This window comes from Lemur catta, chromosome 5, assembly GCF_020740605.2.
Source record: "Lemur catta isolate mLemCat1 chromosome 5, mLemCat1.pri, whole genome shotgun sequence".
NCBI lineage: Eukaryota > Metazoa > Chordata > Mammalia > Primates > Lemuridae > Lemur > Lemur catta.
Window position 1 is genome coordinate 58362323 of NC_059132.1, and position 24254 is coordinate 58386576.

General features: G+C 41.8%; 1 protein-coding gene across 1 annotated transcript in view; it reads right to left on the reverse strand.

The window, feature by feature from the left end:
• The window catches only part of MBOAT1 (membrane bound O-acyltransferase domain containing 1), a 96750-nt gene that overhangs the window by 34814 nt on the left and 37682 nt on the right, over window positions 1-24254 (reverse strand). The window contains exons 2-4 of the mRNA XM_045551869.1: window positions 11076-11221; window positions 9959-10036; window positions 4466-4561 (exon numbers count right to left, since the gene is read on the reverse strand). Coding sequence (XP_045407825.1) covers window positions 4466-4561; window positions 9959-10036; window positions 11076-11221 — 320 coding nt within the window. The remainder of the gene's footprint in view (window positions 1-4465; window positions 4562-9958; window positions 10037-11075; window positions 11222-24254) is intronic.

A 24254-nucleotide genomic window follows, 5' to 3' on the forward strand; every position in this document is an offset into this window, starting at 1 on the left:
ACATCTTGTCAATTTCACGTCGGTATGTATTTCCCATTTATGTTGACTGACATTATCCAAGAAGATGGATTTATGTCAGTGAGGCATTTCGCATTTATGGTGGCAGGGAAAAATAATGCTGCTTGATGATGTCTATTTAAAAAAAAAAAGATAGTATGGCCACTTTGTAACTAGAGAACTAAATCATATGCAATTTTCAGGTAACAGATTTTTAATTTTGTATTCTTTCCCTAACAACGTCATCCTTTCTAGTTAAAACAGTCTGCAGTATTGTGTGTAATGTCAGAGATTTCTTAATACAAGCAGATCCAAAAATGCCAGAGAATGAACATCACTTGAGGAAATTTATCGAGACTATGCTGCTAAAAGTGAAGCTGACAGGTACTGATGTCCTCCCCCTGCCCCCAACCCATTGTCAAACCTCAAATCCACCACGTTTCACAAGCACGTGACTGCTTTCCACAAATACCCTTTATTTTTTCCTTCTGGTAACTTACTACAATTCTGATTATACTAAAAATGATGTAGAAATTATTCAAGAGTTTATGGTTTTAATAAAACACACAGAGAAGATGTGACAAGAACAGCCAGAGATGTGTAGTGTAGAGGCATCTTATGCCATGCAATCAGGAACAGGGGACAGCTGTTAATTCATCAAAAGGTTATCGAGTCATAAAACAATGCCTATGAGTTTCCTCGGGCTGCTGTAACAAATTGCCACAAGCCGGGTGGCTTACAACAACAAGAAATTTTTTCTCTCACAGTTCTTGAGGCTAGAAGTCCAAAATCAAGCTGTCGGCAGGGTTGCTTCCTCCTGGAGGCTCTGAGGGAGAATTTGTTCCTTGCTTCTTCCCAGTTTCTGTTGGTGACAGCAATCCTGGCCATTCCTCAGCTCCTCTAATTTCTGCCTCAATCTTCACATGGCCGTCTTCCCTCTGTGTGTGTCTGTCAGTCTGTCTCTCATGGCTTTCGTATAAGGACAATAGTCCTATTAGATCTAGGGACCACCTTAATCCAGTATGACCTCATCTCATCTTAACTAATTACATCTGCAAAGACCCTATTTCCAAATAAGGACGTATTCTGAGGTTCCAGGTGGACATGAATTTTGGGAGGACACAATGATATGCTCACATTTGAACCTTCTATACAAACTTGAGACAGATAACTGCACGTTCATTCTGCAGCGTGTCTTCTGTAACCGTGCCAGGTGCAGATCGAGTTCCCCGTCACTGTCTGCTGAGTAAGGAACCAAGAGCCTCTGACGCAGGACCACGGCCTTTCCTTGCAGTGTCGACATGCTGCCGGACGGCACTTCTCTCACATGAACCCTCTGCAAGCACCTCCAGGGTCCCTGCCTCTAGCACAGACTCAGAAGGTAAAAGAAAGGAAAGATGTGTGCAAAGCAATCTGAGTGAAGAATCCCTAATGCTTACAATTCCTTCCCCCAAACCCCAATCCTTTCAGCATTCTCACCCACATTTAATTCAACAGCAATTATTTTTAATATATTAAACTGCCCTGGTGGCTCTCCAAAGGACCCAGCCTGGTTGTAGAGAAACCACTGTCTCTCCTTTCCCATGCCTATATAATCAGCTCATACATAAGTTGTGATGGTTAATTTTATGTGTCAATTGACCGGGTTAAGGAACATCCAGGTAGCTGGTAAAACACTATTTCTGGGTATATCTGTGAGGGTGTATCTGGAAGAGGTTAGCACTGGAATCAGTAGACTGAGTTAAGAAGATCCACTCTCACCAACACAGGCATGCAATCGGTTGAGGTCCAGATAGAAAAGGCCAAGGAAGGGTGAATTTTCTTTCTCCTTGAGCTGGGACATCCATCATCTGCCCTCAGACACCAGAGCTCCTGATCCTCAGGCCTTCAAGCCTTGGGCTGCAAGTTCCACCCTCGGCTCCCGTGGTTCTCAGGCCGCATCGCACCACCAGCTTGCCTGGCTTTCCAGCTTGCAGACAGCAGATGGTGGCACTTCTCAGCCTCCATAATGATGTCAGCCAATTCCCATAATAAGTCCCCTCATATATAGCCTGTTGGTTCTGTTTCTCTGGAGATTCCTGACACTAATACAGGTACGAGTGTAATAAACAAATATGGGAATAAACACATTTGACACTAGCTAAGCATACAACGCAACTGATGAGGGAAATGCCCGCGTATGCCAGCTACAAACGCTCCGTGAGCCAGGAACAATGTGAGCATAAACTGACAGGTGATGACAACGAAAGGCAGGTGAGAGACCTCCTGCTACCCAAGGCCCAAAACACATGACTCTGGGGGTGGAGGGGACAGGCAAGGGAGGGGGTGGCCCTCGGGGAAGCTCCACGTCGTCAAAGACAGGAAAGGCTTTCTGCTCAGGGGAACAGCAAGGCACAGAGGCAGGAACGGACCTAGCAGGTGTGCGGACCATGAACGTTTCCGCGTGGCACAAGGGGAGCAGGAGATGGCAGGAGATGAGGCGGAGAGTTTGGCGGATCCACAGCCTCGTCGGCTTTGTATTTTAGAACCTCAATCTGATGGGCGTGGAGGGCACAGACTGGGAAGGGGCAGGGTGGAGGAAGGACAGCCAGTTAGGAAGGCATTGCAGACTTGTGGTGGTCCAGGGGGGTGGCAGTGGCATGAAGAGCAGTGGATGGACTCCAGTGACAGCCAGGCTGCGAGACAGATGGGGGTGGTCCGGCAGAGGGAGGTGGCTCTCCAGGACCTCCACAGGCACCTGCCTCACATTGCTGTGCTCTTGCAAAGCCACTCCCTCTGCCTGGAATACCCCTCCTCCTGCCTAGAATACACAGTGCCTAGCACATTAGCAACTCAAAAACTGTTGCAGAAATGAATGAACGAATGCTTCCTGCAAAAGAGAAGATGATATACCCAAGAAACGGGCAATAATACACTATGGGCTAAAGTCAACGTTTTTTTGTTTAATATCCCAACGAATATGGCTGGAGGAGCTGTTTAACAATGAGTCTCTGGGAAACATTGAAAAAAGGACTGACAAATACCAGAGTATTTAATTCATTCACTTACTGAACACCTATTAAATGCCAAGAACTCTTCTAAGTACAGGGGGCTCTGGGGTGAAACCAAACAATGAAGTTCGCTGATTAAACATTATGAGGAGTTAGGATTCCCATTTAAAGTTTTCTTTTGATGCTATAACTTTCTGGCTGTTTTGTTATTACCTTTGTTGCTCCCAAGATTTCCATATTTTACTAGCAATACATAACATTAAAAAATAAAGTTTGTGAACTTGTTTCATAAAAATTGAGATAGTATGCTCCATGAAGCGGAGAGGAAACACAGCTGGAAGAGAACGAGGTAAAATCCCAGAGGCCTGAGGGTAGGAAGAACTAACGTATGAAAAACCAGTCTGAGACGAACCATAGTCATGGATATTTAAATGCAACAGTCACTGTGTCCCCAAAACAACACTCTTTTGCCTTCCTGCGCCCACTCATGGTGGGACAGTGGAGGTGCACAACTTGCAAAGTTCGCAGAAATGAACTGGGAGTTGTCACCCCCTCATTTCCCTGCCCGTCTCCAACGACTCACCAGAGAAGACGAAATTCAACCTGGGGGAGAACTCAGGTTCTACCTACAGAGAACAGAACCAAACTCCTAGGGAGGTCACGTGGATAACAGACACTGCGTCACCAGGAACGACTCTGCTTTAGTGTTCATTCCTTGAAATTCATAAAAATTGTTCCTGTACCAACCTCAACAGGGCACAGAATTCTCACTGATCCATCCATAGTCTTTACCAGGTAACCGGTCTCGAGAGGGTGGCCCACCAGGTCAAGGCCATGGTGACAGACAAAATTTTTACAACCAGATGGAGACCCTTGCTGGACCAGGCACTACCCTTCTAGTTGCTGGAGGCCTAGGGGGCCTGGGGGGAGGGGCCAGAGCAGCCAGGGGTCACTCAAAGGGGCCAGGGTAGCAGCTATTGATCAGCTAGCATGGAAGAACGTCTGTATTATTGACTAGTAAGAGACGAACACCAACCCCGCATTAAGGGCCTTCGAATAGGGGTTGGCAAACTTTTTCTGTAAAAAGCCAAACAGTAAATATTCTAGGCTCTGCAGGCCACATGGTTTGTCACAACCACTCAACCCTGCCATTGTAATGCAAAAGAAGCCACAGACAATACACACACAAGTACCTGGTTGTATTCCAATACAGCTGTACAAAAATGGGCAGAAGGACAGACACAACCCACAGGCTGTAGTTTGTGACCTGCCTTACAGCACAGCAGAGCTAACGGTCCTACAGAACCATCAAATCTTCAACCTCAAGCTCATGAATCAGCACAGTGTCCTACCAACTGATTTACCCAGCCACCGATGAATCAATCGCATGTGCACACTGAGGTTTACGAACCCCAAGGGACTGAGTCAAAGTCAGCAGTCAACACCCTCCTCCCCCTGCCGCCCCTTAAGAAACTCACCCAGAAAAATCTGTAGTGAGAATCCCGTAGTGGAAGATGTATATTCGGCTGATGTGGCATATTGTAAGGTATCCCATTGCCACAAAAAAGGAGTACCTGAAAGCAAAAACACAGATGGTCAGATTACTATGCATGACAACAACGCACCCAATAAATGTTCCCATCGCCCTCTCCTTCCACCCGCAACTGCTCACCAAGTCCTATGTGGCCCGGCTATGCCCACCTTTCCACCCACTGCTCTCCCCAAGCCCTTCACCACCTCTTCTCACCTGGACCGCTGCAGTGGGTCTCAGCCTCAGCAGCATAGTGGGATTACCTGGGGAGCTCTACAAACTACAGATGCCCGGGCCCCACCCCCAGCTATTCTGGTTTAATAGGTACCAGCTGCACCTGGCAGGTGTGATGTCAACGTGCAGCCAGGGCTGGGAACCACTGACCTGTAAGGTCCGCACCCAAGATTCTCCTCGCCATGAACCACCATGTTTACATATGATCTTTGTAAAATACAAATCATCACTACACTGCTGACCACTCTCTTCTTTAAGCACTTTATTCTCTTGGCTTCCGCTCTCCTTGTTTTCTTCCCGTCTCTCTGGTTCATTCTCCCCAGGCACCTTGTTCGGCTTACCGTCCTCCACCTGCTGAGAGGTGTAAGCATTCCCACGCTCCGCTCAGCATCCTCCCTGTCCACGCCTCAAGCGTCAGTTACCACCTTCTCATCAGCACTCCCCGCGTCCCCCTACCACATTACCAATGGGCACACAACCCACACAAACACAGGCACGTGTCCACTTACAAGCACTCTTGTCACTCGCAACATTCCATTTGTCATTATAAATATGTGATAAGCTGTGCAATGGATGGAATGTTTATGTCTCGCCAAAATTCATATGTTGAAATCCTAACCCTCGATTTGACAGTATTAGGAGCTGGGGCCTTTGGGAGGTGATTAGGTCATGAGGGTGGAGCCCTCACAAGTGGGATTAGTGCCCTTACAAAAGAAACCCTTGAGAGCTCGCTCACTCTCTTACAGCCATGTGAGGATACAAGACGACAGCGGTCTATAATCCAGAAGAAGTTCCTCACCCGGACATGCTGGCACCCTGATCTAGGACTTCCAGCCTCCACAACTGAGAAATAAATTCCTATTGTTTATAAGCCACCCAGTCCATTGTACTTTGTCATAGCAGCCCAAGCTAAGACAATGTGATTGATTACTGTCCCCCTTACCAAACTGTAAGCTCCATGATGGCAAACATGGTCACGTGTGTCTTGTTCATCATGTCCACCTACTGTGTGTCCAGTGAATAGACAACTACATGACTGCTACTCTTCTTAAACACCTCCAATGGATCCACTATCTAGTCAAATCGCAGCCCCTGAACATAGCGCACAAGGCGCTTCACACGCTAAGCTCTGCCTCACCTTTCTGACTCATCTCCAGCCACGCTCCACGTCCACCTTATGTCCAAATTATGCCAGACTGCTCATGTTCCACAATGAAACCCTGTATTTTCAGGCCAGATATCTTTCTTCTGCTTTCAACTTTTTTCTCCATCCTATAGTCTAACTGGAAACTGCCTAATTATCAGATAAGGCTCAGCTCCAATGTCACCTCTTTAGTGTCCTTTGGATTGGTCTGGCTCCATCCACGCCACCCCCTCTCCTGTTCCCCCAGCCCCCACACAATTCCTTGCTCCACTGTCTGCCTTTCTCTAGTACTACATGCTAACACACATACTCACAAAATTAAAATTATTAATGCACATGTGTCTCCCCAACTCATTGTGACCTTGAGTATCCACATCCTTGACCTCACACATAGGAGGGGTTCAGTTACTGTTGGCCAAAACGAATTGAAATGAACACATTACACATTTTAAATGGTTCAGGAGCTCATCAGATACAGACATTAATTCAGAAGACATAATTTTTAAACATGAGCCATAAAACAGGAAAGATGTATAGTCTGATATTAAATTATACCAAAATCACATATTCACATTAAAATAACTCATGAAAACTAGATCAACCTAAGGAATAATAAAGTAGGGATAATATAAAATTCATTCGGTAGCAAGGGAAAGCCAGATAACGAGTATGGAGGAGTTCCGTAAACTTTAAAGCAGAATATAACATTAAGGCCAGGTGTGATGGCTCACGCCTGTCATCCTAGCACATCGGGAGGCCAAGGCGGAAGGACAGCTTGAGGCCAGGAGTTCAAGACCAGTCTGGGTAATAGTGAGAACCCATCTCTAAATTAAATATATATATATATATATATATATATATATATATATATATATATATATATAAAACTTTAAGTTCTCTTTACCATTATTTGTAAACAAAGATGTTACTATACAAAAACATTTTTCCCTACCTTGGGTCCAAACCAGGAATATGGTCAACAGGCAAATGACTAAGAAAAAACAAACAGTTCTCTTAAGAGCTGGCGTAGGAGTGGGATGGAGTCAGGCCTCGCTGCCTCCAGCATCTGTTTCCTTTCTCTGGCCAGTTCATGAACCTCAAGGCAAGAGCACAAAGCAGATGCAAAAGGCAGATTCTTCTGGGACCACTTCAAGTTCAGCCATGCCTGCTGCTTCCCCTCTGTCCTCAGCGGGAGTTAGACCCACACCTTCCCCTGGCCCAGAGAGTAAAGGGGACTCAGCTCATCTATGGTAATAAGACCCCCACCTGTCAAGGATGGTGCCAAGTGCTAAGTTCCAAAACAACAGAGCAATGCCCTGGCCAAACCTAAAACATCTAAGGAATCCAGGAGCGGTGGAGAGAATGTGTATTCCACAGACAGACGGGTATGAGTTCACATCCCGGCACTGGCAAAGCAACCCATGGTGGGAGAAGTTGACGTAGTGGTTATTCTAGGAAGGAAGGCTGTGGTAGAGACTGGGGACATGAGTAATGCCAACATTCTCCTTACTGAAATGGCTGGTGGTTACATGGGTGTGTCCACTTTGGGAAAATTCATCAAATTGTTTACTTATTTGTGACTTTGAGCTTTCATTTCCTCATCACAGAAAAAAAAAATCTATGTTCCATAGAGTTGTCCTAGAAAGAATATATTTGAAATAATGAAATTAAATATTAAACTATATATTAAATAATAGTTTATATATTAAAAATAATGAAATGAAGTAGATTAAGAGGAGCTGGGCTTAGGACTTGGCACAAAGCAGGGATTCCAGAATTGGTAACTGCATCACCAAGTGTCACACAGGGCATCTGTCCTAGCAGATACTAACTATATTCTGCTCCAGCTGGTTCGCAAACACTAAGCTGATGCCCGTGACTTCTGCCCAGTATAGTGGCTTAGGAAGGGAACAGAGGTGGTACCTGCTAGAACTCTCTAAACGAATTCTGAATACAGTCATTCCAGAAGTGGGTTAGTTCCATATGAAGCAAATACTAATCCTCCCCTCTTTTCCTGAGACATGTAAGAGAACTCTTGTTACTGGCCCGATGGGCTAAAGAGGACAGCGACTCACAGAGAATCAGGAAATCACAGTATTGAAGAGAACTGGCATTCAAACTACTACAAGGCCCACACTTTACAGGTGGGAAATCTGACGTACAGAGAAACTGCATGACTTGGGCAAACTCACACTGCTGGAAGGACCCAGATTTCCTGACTCCAATCTAGGGCTCTTTTCCCGAATCAATAGGACACAACTTTGAATTTTTTTTTTACATTTACATTGAGTCCATCCATCAGCAACTGTGAACCATTCCCTACTTCTGCAATACTGTTAACCAGGCGAGCAAAGAAAGAGTGGAAGAATTGTTCTGGCATCTTTTCTTTTTGGTCTTATGATAGAGCCCTCCTCTAGCACAATATTACTGTGGTGAAACAGTCATGGCCTGCCTGGAAACCACTGTGCTCTGCCAAGCCCAGAATATTCCATTCCTCCACACTGGAAGGGGATGCTGCAAAACTGAACAAGCAAACCTGGCCCTGAAAAACATATAAGCTGCTGACCCCCCCCCCCCCCCGGAAAATGGACCACACCCCATCAGCATCACACAAGTCTGGGGAGAGGTGACAAGTTGCAATTCGTAAAGTAGTTGGAAATGTGCTATACAGATACAACAATAGCATGACTAATCATTTAATTGTTTCCAAAATCAAGTTTAAGAAAAGCCAAGCATTTTCACTTCCCACTAAAAGAAAAATAGCCTTTATAAGCATTTTGTCATCCTATGAAGCATTTCCAAAACCCATTCTTTCCAAATTAGAAAAATGGATTTCCTATTTCCTTTCTGGAAGGAATGACACTATCCCCTTCAAAGAAGGCACGGAGAAGAGGGATGATTAGAATTTAAATTTTCAGAGCTCATTTGGATATTACATTGAATAACTATAAAATCTAAAAGCATGCAAAAATTTTTGCCCAGAAATTTATTGTAAGTAACAAGATTATACAGTGAAAAGTTAAATTCCAATGTTTTGAAGAAGGAAAACTATTGTGTCTTAATCAAAGAGCTTTCTGAAGCTGAAATAAGGCTCTGCTTTTCAGAGAAGCTGTCAGACAAGAAGCCATAAAAGAATAAATGTCTTTCAAAAGTAATTCAGTCATTCATTCCATAAATATTTATTGAGCCCTTACTTGTGCCAGGTATTGTTCCAGGCTTTGAGAACACAACAGTGAACAAGAGAGAGAAGTCTTTGTTTTCACAGAGCTTACATTCTGGCGTTCCTGAAAGGCAGAGATAATACAGTTTCCAGAAAGAACAGGGGAAACAGCGACCGTGCAAAATAGATATCCCAGGTATCTCAACTCATTACCCAAGCATGTCACTTTCAAGGTAGAATTAAATTACTTCTGTACTTTGAAATCTAAACATCACAGTAAAAAATATTTTTTTTTATTTTAGCAGTTTTATTATACATGAAGTATACAATTTAATAAGTTTTGACATATGGGTACACCCAGAAAACCATCACCAATTTCAAGACAGTGGAGATAATCCATCACCACCAAGAAGTTTCCTCACACCTCCTTGCGATCCCTTCCACATCTCCCTGCACCACTCCACCCCAGATAATGTCTGATCTTTTGTCATTATACATTACTTTGCGTTTTCTAGACTAGACTTTGTGTGGTTTCCTTCATTCAGCATATTTGAGATTCATCCATGTCATTGTGTATATCAATCTTTCATTCCTTTTCATTGCTGTGTAGTATTCCATTGTGCTGAACACTTCATTGTTTCCAGTTTGGGGCTATCACAAATAGAGCTGCCTAATCCTGATCTACTCTCTTTCACCTGAGGCCCAATTTGCATCCCACCTTTTTCATAAAGCATTCTCAGAAGACTCGCAGATTTTAGGGCTCCCCGTTCTTCCTTCTGATAGTCTAGATAAGCTAAGATTCAACACTTGCAGAAAGTGGAGAAGGTTCATCTTCACCCTGGAAAAACATTTCCAAGAGCACAAAAAACCTCACCTCACATTGTTCATTCTCAGGGTCTTACCTGTGAATATTAGATACACTTGCAGTGACCATGATTGCATAGCACATTAACACCAGCACAAAAAGATGTATGGAGTACCTTGAAGACATAATGGGGGGAGGAGACACTGAATAAATTTCATATTAACATACCTATTGGCCACCCATTCTGTCCACCTCCACCCTCTCCAGAAAGCAAGTGATCAGTTAGCTCATGTTTACACATGAGAAAATAAATCAAGTATTTTTATTCTATGTAATTAAAATAGTATATCTTGAAATGACACCAGAAAGTCACGACATAGTTTGGCAACTACAGCACTAGTAATGTCAGGAATCCATAAATGGAATGCTTATACTTTTTTCATATATTAGTTAGGAGTCCAGAGAGATTGAGCTTTTTCTTTGGGACTTCATTTGTTTTAATCTTAAAGTACTAGTACCAAAGTTTCCCCAGATATCAAGACTTTTACCTGGTAGCTGATTCAAAATACTCTTTACTCAAATATTTGTTGAAGAATTAGGGGCAGTATCCTAGTACAGAATCCCAAACAAATTCACAAATTTCCTGAAAGATATACTTCTAGAAATGCAGGTCCTTAAAACTTCTTCCCTAAGAAGTGCTACCACTCCCAGGGTATTTTCCCAGCTTACCTAGCAAAGGAAGTCCAATCTACTAGCTTTCTCTGTTAAAGGAAGACTCACATTCCCTAAGATCTGCACTAAAACCACTGTTCTACTCTGAGGAAATGCAGAACACCAGTGTCTCTAGCAGTAATGCAAGAAATACACCAACATCTACTATAGTTAGGAAAGGTCCCTTTTTAGAAAAAACTAAACCTTACAGCATCCCTCCCAGGGGTGGGAGGATCTGGAGAAGTCTAATTTTAAAAAAACATTCATTTTACCGACTTCCAATGGATATTCAGTCTGTTGGTTCCAGGGTCTTACAGTAAATGGAGATTCCTGCAATGTCCCTGATATATTACAATAAGGTATGTACAATATCATAACATTTTACAATATATGCTTTACAATATGGCATCTATTTCTTACCTTAATGCAATGCCAATAAAGTCCCAATATTGCCACAAAACATCCAAATGATCAACATTAGAATTTATGAAGCTCATACTCACCAACCAAAACAAAAGATGACAAAATAGATGCCAAAAATGGTAGCAAATGCATGCCGGACATCGGAGCTGGTTTTACTAGGACTTAGGTAGATGCGAAACCAAAAAGCAGCGAACAAGGCAAAAAGCTGGCATGCCACAAAATTCACCTGTGGGAGAAGGGGAGGAAAGAGAGAACAGAAACCTTTACTGTTTTGCCTATGTGTGAACTTGTTCTCATTTTTTGCAGGTTTCCCCATCTGGATGCATCTCAGACTTGGGTTTGTTTTTGTCCCCCAATCGAGTTATCTATCTGGAGGAGGAAACAAGTAACAAGCGATAACCATACTCTCACATTATATGAGACATGACAAACCCAACCGTTTCTTCTCCAGCCCTTTAAGACTGGCCAAGGTTGCTTCCCCATCTGCAAGCAGGTGGCTTTTAATGTAAAGGACCTAAGCTGACTGTGCCTCCAGCATGACCCAAAGACAAAGAATCTGTTCTTTTAAAGATGCAAAGTTTGGCGGAAGAGTTCCCTAGTTTGGTACCTAGAAAATCAAATCCTTCTCCAAAGTGATCATCAGCTGTTTTCTGACTCTAATTATCTCATTTTAAATTAGCATCACATGAGCAAGAGCATTCTTCAAATTCAAGGTGTGACACAAAACAGCGACAAAAAGAGACACAGCCCTGCATTAAACATCCAATGCCAAGCCTGTCCAATTATGCAAGGGAGACACCAAATTTCCTTAGAAAAATCTCAGTGGTCTCTCTCTCTCAAGAATATTTTGCCTAAAAGAAAACAAAATAATTCCCTGAAATCTATAGAAGACATAGCTGATTTTTTAAAAACAATAAACAAACATGTACTTTTGCAATTTAAATTTACCCAAATCAAATTCCAAATGTATTAAGTGGTGTAACCATTCATTAAAATTAGAAAAGTAATTTAAACCCTTCAAAGTACTCAAAATGAAAGCTTTGGGATCAATGCACTTTTAGAAGGCACTTAATCGAAAAGAGATTGAAGATATGAATAAACCCTCAACTTCCGCCTCAGTGGTTTTTCACACTACAATAAACTGTGGTTATTAATTAAATTTGTTAGGGCTTAGCTGGGAGGTAGGGTGGAGGTAGCAGACATCAGCTCCACTTGAGTTCATTTAGTTTTCCCAATAAACAAACAACAATACTTTGGACCCCTTATAACTTGTAGAAAATATTACCTTCAGAGAATTTGTGTTTCAGCTTTAAAAATTGACTGTACTGAATTTCCCCTATGTTTGGAAGTTATGCCTCACCAGCCTTTCCAGAAACCTGTTCGTTCTCACTACTCCCCACCTTCATTTTCTACCTTGAAAGACAGAGAAGAAAGGACATTCAAGCCTATCCATGATTTTGTCTTGTCTTTTAATCTAGGCTAAATAAACAACCCAACAACTTACACTCACACACAAAAAATACATATATAGAAAAATAATCACCTTAGCAAGGTTCAAAATGTGCAGGAATTGGCAAAACCTTATTGATCATCTCTGTAGATGAACGATCACAGGTTCTTTCATTGTCTCAGCCCAGGGACCAGCCTGCAGCCACAACTGAACTCAGGAGAGCACCCAGGGGAAATTTGCTCCATTCTTCTTTGGCTTGGCCAGTAACTATTGAGCATTTGCACATGAGGAATGAGTCAGAGGGTAGAGCAGTGGCTCTCAAGAGTGTAGCCCCCTTGGCCGGGCGTGGTGGCTCACGCCTGTAATCCTAGCCCTCTGGGAGGCCGAGGCGAGTGGATCGCTCGAGGTCGGAGTTCGAGACCAGCCTGAGCGAGACCCGTCTCTACTAAAAATAGAAAGAAATTATCTGGACAACTAAAAGTATATACAGAAAAAAAAAAAAATTAGCCGGGCATGGTGGCGCATGCCTGTAGTCCCAGCTACTCGGGAGGCTGAGGCAGGAGGATTGCTTAAGCCCAGGAGTCTGAGGTTGCTGTGAGCTAGGCTGATGCCACGGCACTCACTCTAGCCCAGGAAACAAAGTGAGACTGTGTCTCAAAAAAAAAAAAAAAAAAAGCAAAAAGAGTGTAGCCCCCAAACTAGGGCCATCAGCATCACCTGGCAGCTTATAAGAAATGCACATTCTCAGGCCCCACCTCGGGCCTACTGACTTAGACATTTCCTGGGTGGGGCCCTGCAATCTGTGTTCCAACAGGCCACCACATGAGTGCACACTCAAGTTTGGGAACCACTGGGAGGGAAGAGAAAGAAAGCATGTTCCCTGCCTTTGAGGAGCTTATAATCTAACTGGGGAAAGAAAACAAATAATCTAAAAGTAATTGCTAAGTAACAGTAACTTTGCACAAACTGACAGAGATTCTTTGCTTGACCAAACTTTAGTCAGGCTCTTGAACCTTCTTCTTGGTGTACTTTCTTATAAAATCCAGTTTTAGCAAGAACCCCCCCCATCCTCCATATCTGATCACCCTTGATATCAGACCTAGTTCCTCATCCTCTGCTATCCCTCAGGTGGTGTCTGGTCACCCTGGCCTGTCTTCAACCAGGATCTGTTTAGGTCAGTTTAGCCAGAATCTCCATGACCCTTGTGTTTCCTCTTAGTAATTTTGGTGACCCCCACCTCTTGGCTGTAAATTCCCACGTATTCATGCTGTATTTGGAGTTGAGCTCAGTTCTCTGCTGAGGTCTCTTTTCCCCTATTGCAATAGTCCTGAGTAAAAGCTGTTTTTTATGGCTTTAACTACTGTCCAGCTCTGGTTTTTCTTATTTTTTATTTCTAAATACAACAATTTTATTTAGATACACTAGAAATGAATAATGTGAAAAGAAAATTAAGAACATAATTTCACTTACAATAGCATCAAAAGAACAAAATATTTAGGAAAATATTAACAAAAGAAGTGCAAGACTTGTACACTGAAAACTACAAAATTTAGTGGAAAGAAATTAAAGAACACTTGTATAAAAGGAAAAACATCCAGTGTTCATGAACTGGAAGATTAACATTGATAACATGGTAATGCTCCCAAATCGATCAATAGATTAAACTAAATCAGTACCAGGGTTCTGGTTTTTCTTTGAAGAACTTGTTACATTATGGGCCCTAAAAACTCCAAAGTAAATGACAGCAAGTTTCATGATTAAGGAGCAATGAGAGACACAGATGGGCAATCTGGAAGATGAAATAGGCAAAAATTAATGGGGGTTAAGAACATTAAAAAATACTGTGGCCTGCATTCTAACCCCAACCAACCCTTCTGATTTAATTGGCCTGGCATCAGGGCTTTGTAGAGCTTTCAGGTAATTCTAATATGCAGGCAAGACTGGGAACACCTAGTTCAGAAGTATACAGAGAGAAAAAACCTACCGAGGCACCCAGGAAGAACTGGGCTTCCCCAGGATGAAGGAAAACACAAAAAAAGGGTGAGGAGATTGGACTTGCAAGCTCTGGGGCAGGCTGAAATGGAATAGATTCAAGAGTGATCCAAAGCTCGACAGCCATGACCTTGGCCTCCTCAGCCTCCAGATGGTCTCCAGAACTGGGCTAGTTTTCTTCAAAACCGCTCCAGATCTATCTCCAAAGAAGAGAGTGCCTCACTGTGGGAAAACTATATCTGATCTGTATCTGTTTACCCTAGGGATTGAAAAAGAGAAAGAGAAAACTCCTTTGGTCATTGAAGCAATCTGCCACTTTTCAGTCACCATAATATAATGTGTACCTCAAGGGATGGGATCGGACACTAAGATGTCAGCTGGATGGCCTTGGGCAATCCACTGATTAATTCCACAGACACTTACTGGTTGACTCTATGTGCCAGGTCCTGGGGACAATGAGCAAGACACTGTCTCTACCCTCAAGTCAAGAAGAGACTTACGTGCTCTGGGGCTTCAACTCCTTTATTTCCAAAATGTGTCCTTTGGGAGAACTGAGTCTGATATCTCTTCCAGCTCTAACAATCTGTGATTCTGTATCTAATTGGTGTTTTAAAAAGCACTGGGAGTTCACCAGGCTGAGATGGCTCCAGTGCCTTGGGTTCCTACATCAGCAAGCTGACATCCAACTCAGAGTGAAGGGCCATTGTTCAGAAAAACAAAACAAGCTTAACCAATCAGAAACCACCAACTAAGTGCTAACTACAGACTTTACCAATCAGAAACCAGCAACTAAGCTCTAGCTAGGGAATGTCCACTTTAATCAATCAAATATTTTCTTTGTGTTGCTTCCTTGAACACCTTATAAAAGCTTTCCCTTCACACCCCTTTTGGTGGAGCCTGAACTGCTTGTAGTCTGGCGTGGCCTGATTCATGATTGCTGAATGTTCAAATAAACTCTTTAAAATTTTAATATGCCTCAGTTTATCTTTTAACACCAGAATCCTTTCCCTTGACTGTTAATGGTAAATGCCAAACTCAATGCTTTATCATGGATTAAAAGCTGCCCTCTACATGCAGATACAACAAACTCCACCACCCTCTCCCCCATGGAGGGTTCGCTGAATGCTCCATGGCAAAATGTCCTAAAGCAAAAGTGGAAACACACACCACCACCACTTAGTTCTAGCAGGAGGGTTCTAGCAGAAGTAGGGCCGCTTTTCAGTTATCAGCTGTAATCTTATGAAGTAGGCTGAACCACAATGAGATACCACTTCATACTTATTATGATGGCTATTATGTTAAAAAAAAACAGATAATAATAAGTGTTGATGGGGATGTGAAGACATTCAAATCCATGTATACTGCCAGTGGGAATGTAAAATGGTGCAGCCAGTATGGAAAACAATATGGCAGTTCCTCCAAAAGTTAACATAGAATTACCATGTGATTCAGCAATTCCACTTCGAGGTATAAGCCCAAAATAATTGAAAGCAGGGTCTTGAAGAGGTAGTTTACACAGTTATATTCATAATAGCATTATTCACAATAGCCAAAATGTGGGAGCTAACCAAATCAGTGGATGAATAAACAAAATGTGGTATACACACATACATGGATGAACCTTTAAGACATTATGCTAAGTGAAACAAGCCAACCACAAAAGTACAAATATGGACAAGTATGATTCTACTTATATGAGGTACCTAGAGTAGTCAAATTCATAGAGACCAAAAGTACAGTGGTGGTTGCCAGATACTTGGGGAAGAAAATAATAGTTAATGTTTAATGGGTACAGAGTTTCAATTCTGCAAGATCAAAAGAATTCTGGAGATAGATGGTGGTGATGGTTACACAATATGAATGCACTTAATGTCACAAAACTGTATAATTAAAATGGTTAAAGTAGTACATATTGTGTTATGTATAGTTTACCACAATTCTTCTTTACAAAAGGTACCAGCTGGAGTATGATACAAATTCATGTTTGCTAGCTCATATCAACACTAGGTAGCTGACAGAAACAATGACCATCTCTGCAGCCAAATGAGGCTAGCTCCCAGGACGACAATTCATATAAGAACAGAGTTCGATTTTTGTTCCTTTCCTTTGTAAAGGGTCAACGAAATTGGAGGCCCTATCTTTTAGACATACATCCTGAAATCATTTTGATTTGATGTATGGGTTCTGCTTCCAAATAATCTAATGGAGATGGGGAGAATGGGGTGAGTAGAGATCAATGGTTCTCAGCTAGGGATGATTTGCCCTCCAGGGGACATTTCTGGTTGTCATAACTAGAAGGGCAGTGGGTGTGATATTGGTATCTAGTGGGTAGAGGCCAGGCATGCAGCTAAACATCCTAAAAGGAACAGCATAGTGTCCCATAACAAAGGATTTTCCAGCTCAAAATGTCAGTAATTGCCAAAGTTAGGAAACCCTGGTGAAACACAGTTAGAGCAAACAAGTTGGCCATGAGTCAAAACTGTTAAAGCTCAGTGTTGGGCACACCAAGTTCATTCTAGTAATCATTCTACTTTGAAATTTTCCATAATAAGTTTTTTAAAAAAATTACACAACTCTGGAAATCAAATCACTGGCCTAAGATGATACATATTTTAAACCCTGGTGATTCCAAGCACTTGAAACTGAAAAGGTCTCTTTTATGCACATTAGAGAAACACCTAAGTTAGGGAGGTAATATACATAAGTTTAGAAACAAACCCAAACAAAAAATGGGATCAAGTCTTCCTAAATAGGAAAAGAACCACCTTTTATGAAATGATCAAACACTCATAAGAAGAGAAACAAATTATAACAAATGCAAGAGAAAAAGATCTGTCTTCAACAATAATTTTTTTTTTTTTTTTTTTTTTGATACTGGGTCTAGCTCTGTTATCCAGGCTGGAGTGAAGTGGCACCATCACAGCTCACTGCAGCCTTGAACTCCTGAGCTCAAGCAATCCTCCTGCCTCAGCCTCCTGAGTAGCTGAGACTAAAGATGAGCCCCGTTATGTCTGGCTAATTTTTTTTTATTTTTTGTAGAAACAATGTCTTGCTATGTTGCTCAAACTCCTGGCCTCAAATGATCCTCCCATCTTAGCCTCTGTCTTCAATAATAATTTTGCTAAGTAAGTGTGACCTCTAATTCTGTGACTGGCCACGGAGTGAGTGATTATGAGCAGAGAAAGTCAACACAGAGCAAGAATACCTGGCTACAAGACTCAGCCCCACCACTCACTAGTTGCAAGAGCTATACAGAAGCTTGCTTTGTCTCGGTTCCTAGTCTTTATAACGGAGGTAGTAACAGTAGCACTACTTCACAGGGTTGTTCTGAGATCTAAAGAACTTAAAATGAAGCAACCTAAGTGCCATCAACAGATAAATGTATTTTAAAAATGTAGTGTATGTACACAAAGGAATACTAGTCCACCTTAAAAAAACAGGAAATTCTGTCATTTTGCAACAACATGGATAAACCTAGAAGATATTATTGAATATATTAAGTGAAATAAGCCAGGCACAGAGAGACAAATACTGTACTATCACATTTATGTGTGGAATCTTAAAAAGTCACTCATAGAAACAGAGAGTAGAACAGTGGTTACAGAACCTGGGGATTACAGGGGGACAGTAGACAGGGAAGGGGAGACACTGGTCAACAGGGACAAAGTTACCAAAAGACAGGAAGAATAAGTTCTAGTGATCTGTTACACAGCAAGGTGACTATAGTTAATAATAATGTATAGTATATTACAAAATAATTAAAAGAGAGGATTTTTAAATGTTCCCAACGCAAAGAAATGATAGTTTCAGGTGACATATATGCTAACTAACCTGATTTGATCATTTCACACTATATACATGTATAAAAACATCACTTTTTACCCCATAGATATATACAATCATTATCAATTAAAAATAAAACTTACAAAAAATATGTGCCCTGATGCTCTTTAATAACCCCTTCATATTTAAGAGGACCATGTGCAAAGTTTACTTTTTTACAGATCCATTCCCTCCAGAGCAGCAAAGAAACCGGCACTTTCATTTGTGATTTCTAACAATTAAAGCACTGTGTGGGCCTGTATGCATAAGCAAACAGTAGAGCACAGCTGTTTTGATCAGGCTCCGAAACACAAGCAAGACGGACATAACTCAGATTCAGCAAAAGCTCAATTTCCACAGCTCTTGCAAGATTTCAAAGTCATTGCAAGGAAATAAAACACATGCTCAAGTGTTTGACTTCTTATTTCACCAAACCACAATCAGACTGTGCTACAGTTTCCAAATGCCAGTCTTCAATCTTTCTACTCTCATGTGCCACTAGAAAGGCATTATTTGGGGATTTCTGTCCCATGGCCTTCATATTCTTCCAATAAAAAAACATAAACTTTGTAGGAACTAAAAACATTGCCTTCCTCTTAATGAAGAGATACAAATATGCTATTTTTTTCTATTTGTATTATTATCTTTTATTTCAGCATATTATGGGGGTACAAAAGTTTAGGTTATATATATTGCCCATGTCTCCCCAGCCCCCCGAGTAAGAGCTTCAAGCGTGTCCATTCCCCACAAATATGCTATTTTTAACAAAGAGCAAATATTAATAGTCCAAACTTATTTACTCTACTACCGTGGTTTACCAGGGGCTCACCAACGAAGCGCAGGCAACTGGCCAGGCCTGGAATATTCTTCTCAGCAACACTGCCTTATATGCTCCAAGACAAAACCAATCTAATTAAACAATTCCTTATTTAAAGGCAAGCCATTCTTCCACCACAAACAGTACTCTTTTGCATTGCTCCCTACAAACAAATGTGGCTGGGGAAGAGTCCTTTCCAAAAATGCTATTCCCTTCTGTACCACAGAACAAAAAGTGTTTGTACCATACTCTTTAGTTACTTTGTACTTTCAAAGGGATCCTTGTTATACTTTCATTCCACACTCCTTGGAATGTCAGCAAGAAATATTTTTAAATCTCTAATGAGCCCATTTTCTTCCAAGTTGGTGGATAAGCAAATATTATTTAATATTGATAATCAATGTGCATAATTTGTAACCAAACATCTAATGGATATTTTGTCTCATCATAACAGTAAGTGCCATTCATTGAGTGCCTACCACGTGTCAGGCACAGTGCTAAACCGTACGGAAAGGACTCCATTTTAGTCCTACGACAACCTTAGGAAGCAGCTCACTCCCACTTTGCATGAGAGGAAAATGAAGAATAAAACAGTTAAGCGCAACAGTGCGAGTCACCAAGTTAGTGAGTGGTAGAGCTGGTTTTAAACCCGGCCTGAATTCTTACTCATTACTTTGTCCTGCTGCCCCTCAACTCCCAACATTCTCCACAGAAACACTATCACTCAGGGAGAATTTAGTGGCTGCCTGTATTAATTTTCTAGGGCTGCCATAAAAAAGCACCACAGATTGGGGGCTTACACAACAGAAACTTATTTTCTCATGGTTCTGGAGGCTGGAATCTGGGATGAAGGTGTCGGCAGGTTGGGTTGGGTTTCCTCTCTCCTAGGCCTGTAGGGGCCTGTCTTCTCCCTGTGTCTTCACAAGGTCTTCCCTCTGAGTGTGTCTCTGTCCTAATCGCCTCTCCTTACAAGGACACGAGTCACATTGGATTAGGGGCCACCCTAGAAACCTCATTTCAACTTAAATCACTTCTCTAAAAGCCTTGTGTCCAAATACAGTCACATTCTGAGGCACCTGGGGGTTAGGACTTCCACATCTGAATTCTGGGGAAACAGTTCAGTCCACAGTACAGCCCAATAAAAATCCTCTCCTCAAACACATGGAATGAAACAGACTTCATCTTCTTTGCTCCTACAAGTAGAAAGTAGGTAAGACCCAAACCAAAGGCTGTCTGGGATGCTGTGAGCCTAAGCCTAAGGTGAAGGCTCCTACTAGCCTGGAGGGGCCTCAGCCACGAAAAACAGCTCCCAAGAGGGGCATTCCAGCTGCTGCCCCTGCCTGCTCCTAAGTCTATCAAAATCTTATCAGCCTGTAATTGGGCTTATACACATTGAGAAAATTCATTATTCTTTGGCTTTTGTTTCAAACACACAAGTTTTAAGGTAATAATCAGCATTTATTAAACATGTGCGCTGGGGACTCAACAAATGTTGGCTGTTATTCTGCATGCTTCACCATCTATCATCTCATTTAATCTTCTCAACAACCCTCAATCTACCCCTGAGGATACTCAGGCACAAAGTCAACGGCCCCCAAACACTCAGCTGTAGGGCAGCACCATTAGTCAAACTGAGGTGCTGAGTCTACAGGCAATTGCCTTTTAAGACTTCAATCTTGTTCAGGAGAGATTTGAATTAAGATGCTAGGGCTGAAAGTCCTTTCCAACAACTGTTCTTTGAGGCTTGTGTAATCCATTTCTCCCACTCGCACGCTCGCGCTCTCTCCCTCTCTCTCTCTGCAGCTTGTATACTCATATACCAAGCTTCCTTCACCAGTTTAAAGTCATCCAGTCCCCTCTAAAAGCAGATAATCCCTTTTTTAATTCTCAGAGAAAGAATCCTTATACACTTGGTTAGAGTTTAAATTGTACAAGAAGACTTTCGGCTTACCTTATTCTGCAAATACCATGCCACGTGGATTAGTTATGATTTGGAATGAAACCCCTTTAAAAACTGACTCCAACGTATATAACCGGGGAAAACGATTATGCCGTCTTTAGTCATAGCAAGAAAAAGCCTTGAAATATGTAGGTGATATCCTTTGAGGGCCCACCTCCAGCTTGCACCCCATAAATCACATCCTTATAATCCTTGGCCCAGCAGGCAGGGAAGACGGCATAGAATGCAGGGCCATTTAGGAGTCCTGAAAAACCCCACACACAAATATCCAGCTACCCTCCTCCTCTGGAAATAAAATGTCCCCATTAGAGTTAATCCCATCGTTCACCAGTAAAAAACGTTAAGAAGAAGAAGAATGATGGCTAGCATTTATGGTACTAATGCCAGGAACTGTTCTAAGTCCTTTTGCCTGAATAACTCCTTTTATCTTCACAACTGTGAGGTTCTTTAAGGCATCCATTGTATAGATAAGGAAATTCACTCATGGAGAGGTCACAAAATTCACCCAAAAATCGTACACCTAGTCAGTGCCAGATTAAACTCAGGAAGTCTGGTTGCTGAGCCCATCTGCTTAGCCATGATGCTATGGTTCATTTAATTCAAACTTTTCACATAATTTCAATGTCTCATTTCCCAGATGAGGAAACTGGGACCCAGAGATAGTGAGTGACCTGGCCAGGGTCACACGGCCTCTAAACGTCAGAGAGGGAACTAGAATCAGGACTCAGGCCCAGTACGCCTTCTGGCGGCTCCCCACCAGCCTGGATATGGGCTTACAACAGGACGCCGGGGCTCAGAGGGGCCCATCTAGGAATAAGAGCCAGAGCGAAGAACCCCGGGTCTCCAGAGGGAGTGAGGGGCGCACACTGAAGAAGGGAACACGGTTGAAAGAGAAGGTGGAACATTTGGGGCAACCTTGACCAGGGCCTGAGTATGTCAAGTGTAATACACAGATATAGATATCACCACCAACAGCATGTGTGTGTGTATTATGTATATGTATATAAATTATGTATACATTATACATATATTTAATATATAATTTATAGGGCATATAAAATCTATAGATAATATATGCATGTAATTCATATTTAATATAGTGTGTGTACACACATAGATACACACACATATAAAACCTGAAATTTTTCATGTGACCCAGCTCCAACCAGCTGGGCCTGGTGTCACCTTCTCTCATTCTGGTTCTATAGTAAAACGTGACCTCAAATAAGAGACTACCATCACCTACAAGGTTATTGGAGAAAAAAACATCTATTTAACAAGATTGTAGTGGGCACAAAATGGAACGAGAAAGTACTTTGTAAACTCTAAAGCTCCACAAGGATTAGGTTAACTACAAACTATTAATATAAAGTCAGCTAACTAGCAGGACCACCCTAAGACAATGGCTCTCAACACTGAACACTGGAATCAACCAGGGAGTTAATTTTAAAAAATTAAGAGGACTAATGGTAGGGCCTCACTCCAGGTCAGAATTTGGCAGTTGGGAGTAGGCAGGCATCTTTTTTTTAAGTTCTCCAGGAGATTTTAATATGCAGCCAGGGCTGAGATCCACAGCTTCAACTTACCACGTTGCTAACTGGGAACCAAGAGGCAGTTTGGTGGATATATGTTAGTCCCCGACTTATGATGGTTTGACTTATGATTTTTCGTCTTCACAGTGGTGCAAAAGCAGTATGTAGTCAGTAGAAACCATACTTCGAGTACCTTACAACCACTCTGCTTCTCACTTTCAGGACAGTATATTAAATAAATTACATAAGATATTCAACATATTATTATAAAATAGGCTTTGTGATAGATGATTTTGCCTAACTGTAGTCTAATGTTCTGAGCACATTTAAGGTAGCCTAGGCTAAGCCATGATGTCCAGTATGTTAGGTGTATTAGTTCATTTTCTACTTAACGATGGGTTTATTGGGGCGCAAGCCCATTGTAAGTCAAGGAGCACCTTTAATTAAATCAGGCATAAAATAGACAAGAGAATCTTAGACTACTGATAATCATCAGGTCTGAGCCCCTCATTCTGTGGGTAAGGAAACTGGTCCACTGAGGGTAAAGGTAACTATGGCCAGAGTCTCCTGACTCCATGGTCAGGTCTGCTTCCACTTTATAAATGGATTCAAAACTTCATGTCCAACATGAACTATGACATCTCTGTTGGGTGACAGATAGTTTTTTAATGGATAGATAGTCCACACATGCTGGCTGACAAACTGTGCCTGTCTGGGCTCCCTGATACTCCCTTGCCAATGCATACACCCTGCCTTGTGAACTGGCAGAGGGCCACAAGAAAGGTTTAGCACACTGCATACCTACCTTTTTGCAGAAGGTTTAAAAATGAACAGGGAAACCAAATGGTTTATACAGAATGGGTAAAAGTCATCCAAGTGAATCAAACCAATATGCTATACTCTCAAGACTAAACAAAACATATTATAATAACTACCAGCCGGGCGCGATGGCTCACGCCTGTAATCCTAGCACTCTGGGAGGCCGAGGCGGGTGGATCATTTGAGCTCAGGAGTTCGAGACCAGCCTGAGCAAGAGTGAGACCCCATCTCTACTAAAAAAAAATGGAAATTATATGGACAACTAAAAATATATATAGAAAAAATTAACCAGGCATGGTGGCGCATGCCTGTAGTCCCAGCTACTCAGGAGGCTAAGGCAGGAGGATTGCTTGAGTCCAGGAGTTTGAGGTTGCTGTGAGCTAGGCTGATGCCACGGCACTTTAGCCCGGGCAACAGAGTGAGACTCTGTCTCAAAAAAAAGAAAAATAATAACTACTGGTCCTTCTTCCAGGCATCTAGTAAAACTACATATAAATGAAGCTAATTGAAAGAAGCCATAGAGTTTATTTTTTCATCTAATTTCATTTTATTATAAAATTAGTAAATGCTCATTTTAACAAATACAGAGATGTACATAAAAAAAGCTTCCAGTTCCTCAGTCCCAACCTTCTACACCCACCATCCATCTTCCTTCTTGGTAGATTGAAGTATATTCTTTAATATATTTCTATGTTTATTAAAAATCCAAAAATATACCTATTACATTGGCTTCTCCTTCCATTTAATATAATCCTAGTATCAAAACTACCCTGTAACTTGATTTTTTCATTCAACAAAAGATGGGCATCTTCTCAAGTCAACTCCTATTGAGCTAACTTGTACTTTTTAAAGCTGTATGATGTTTCA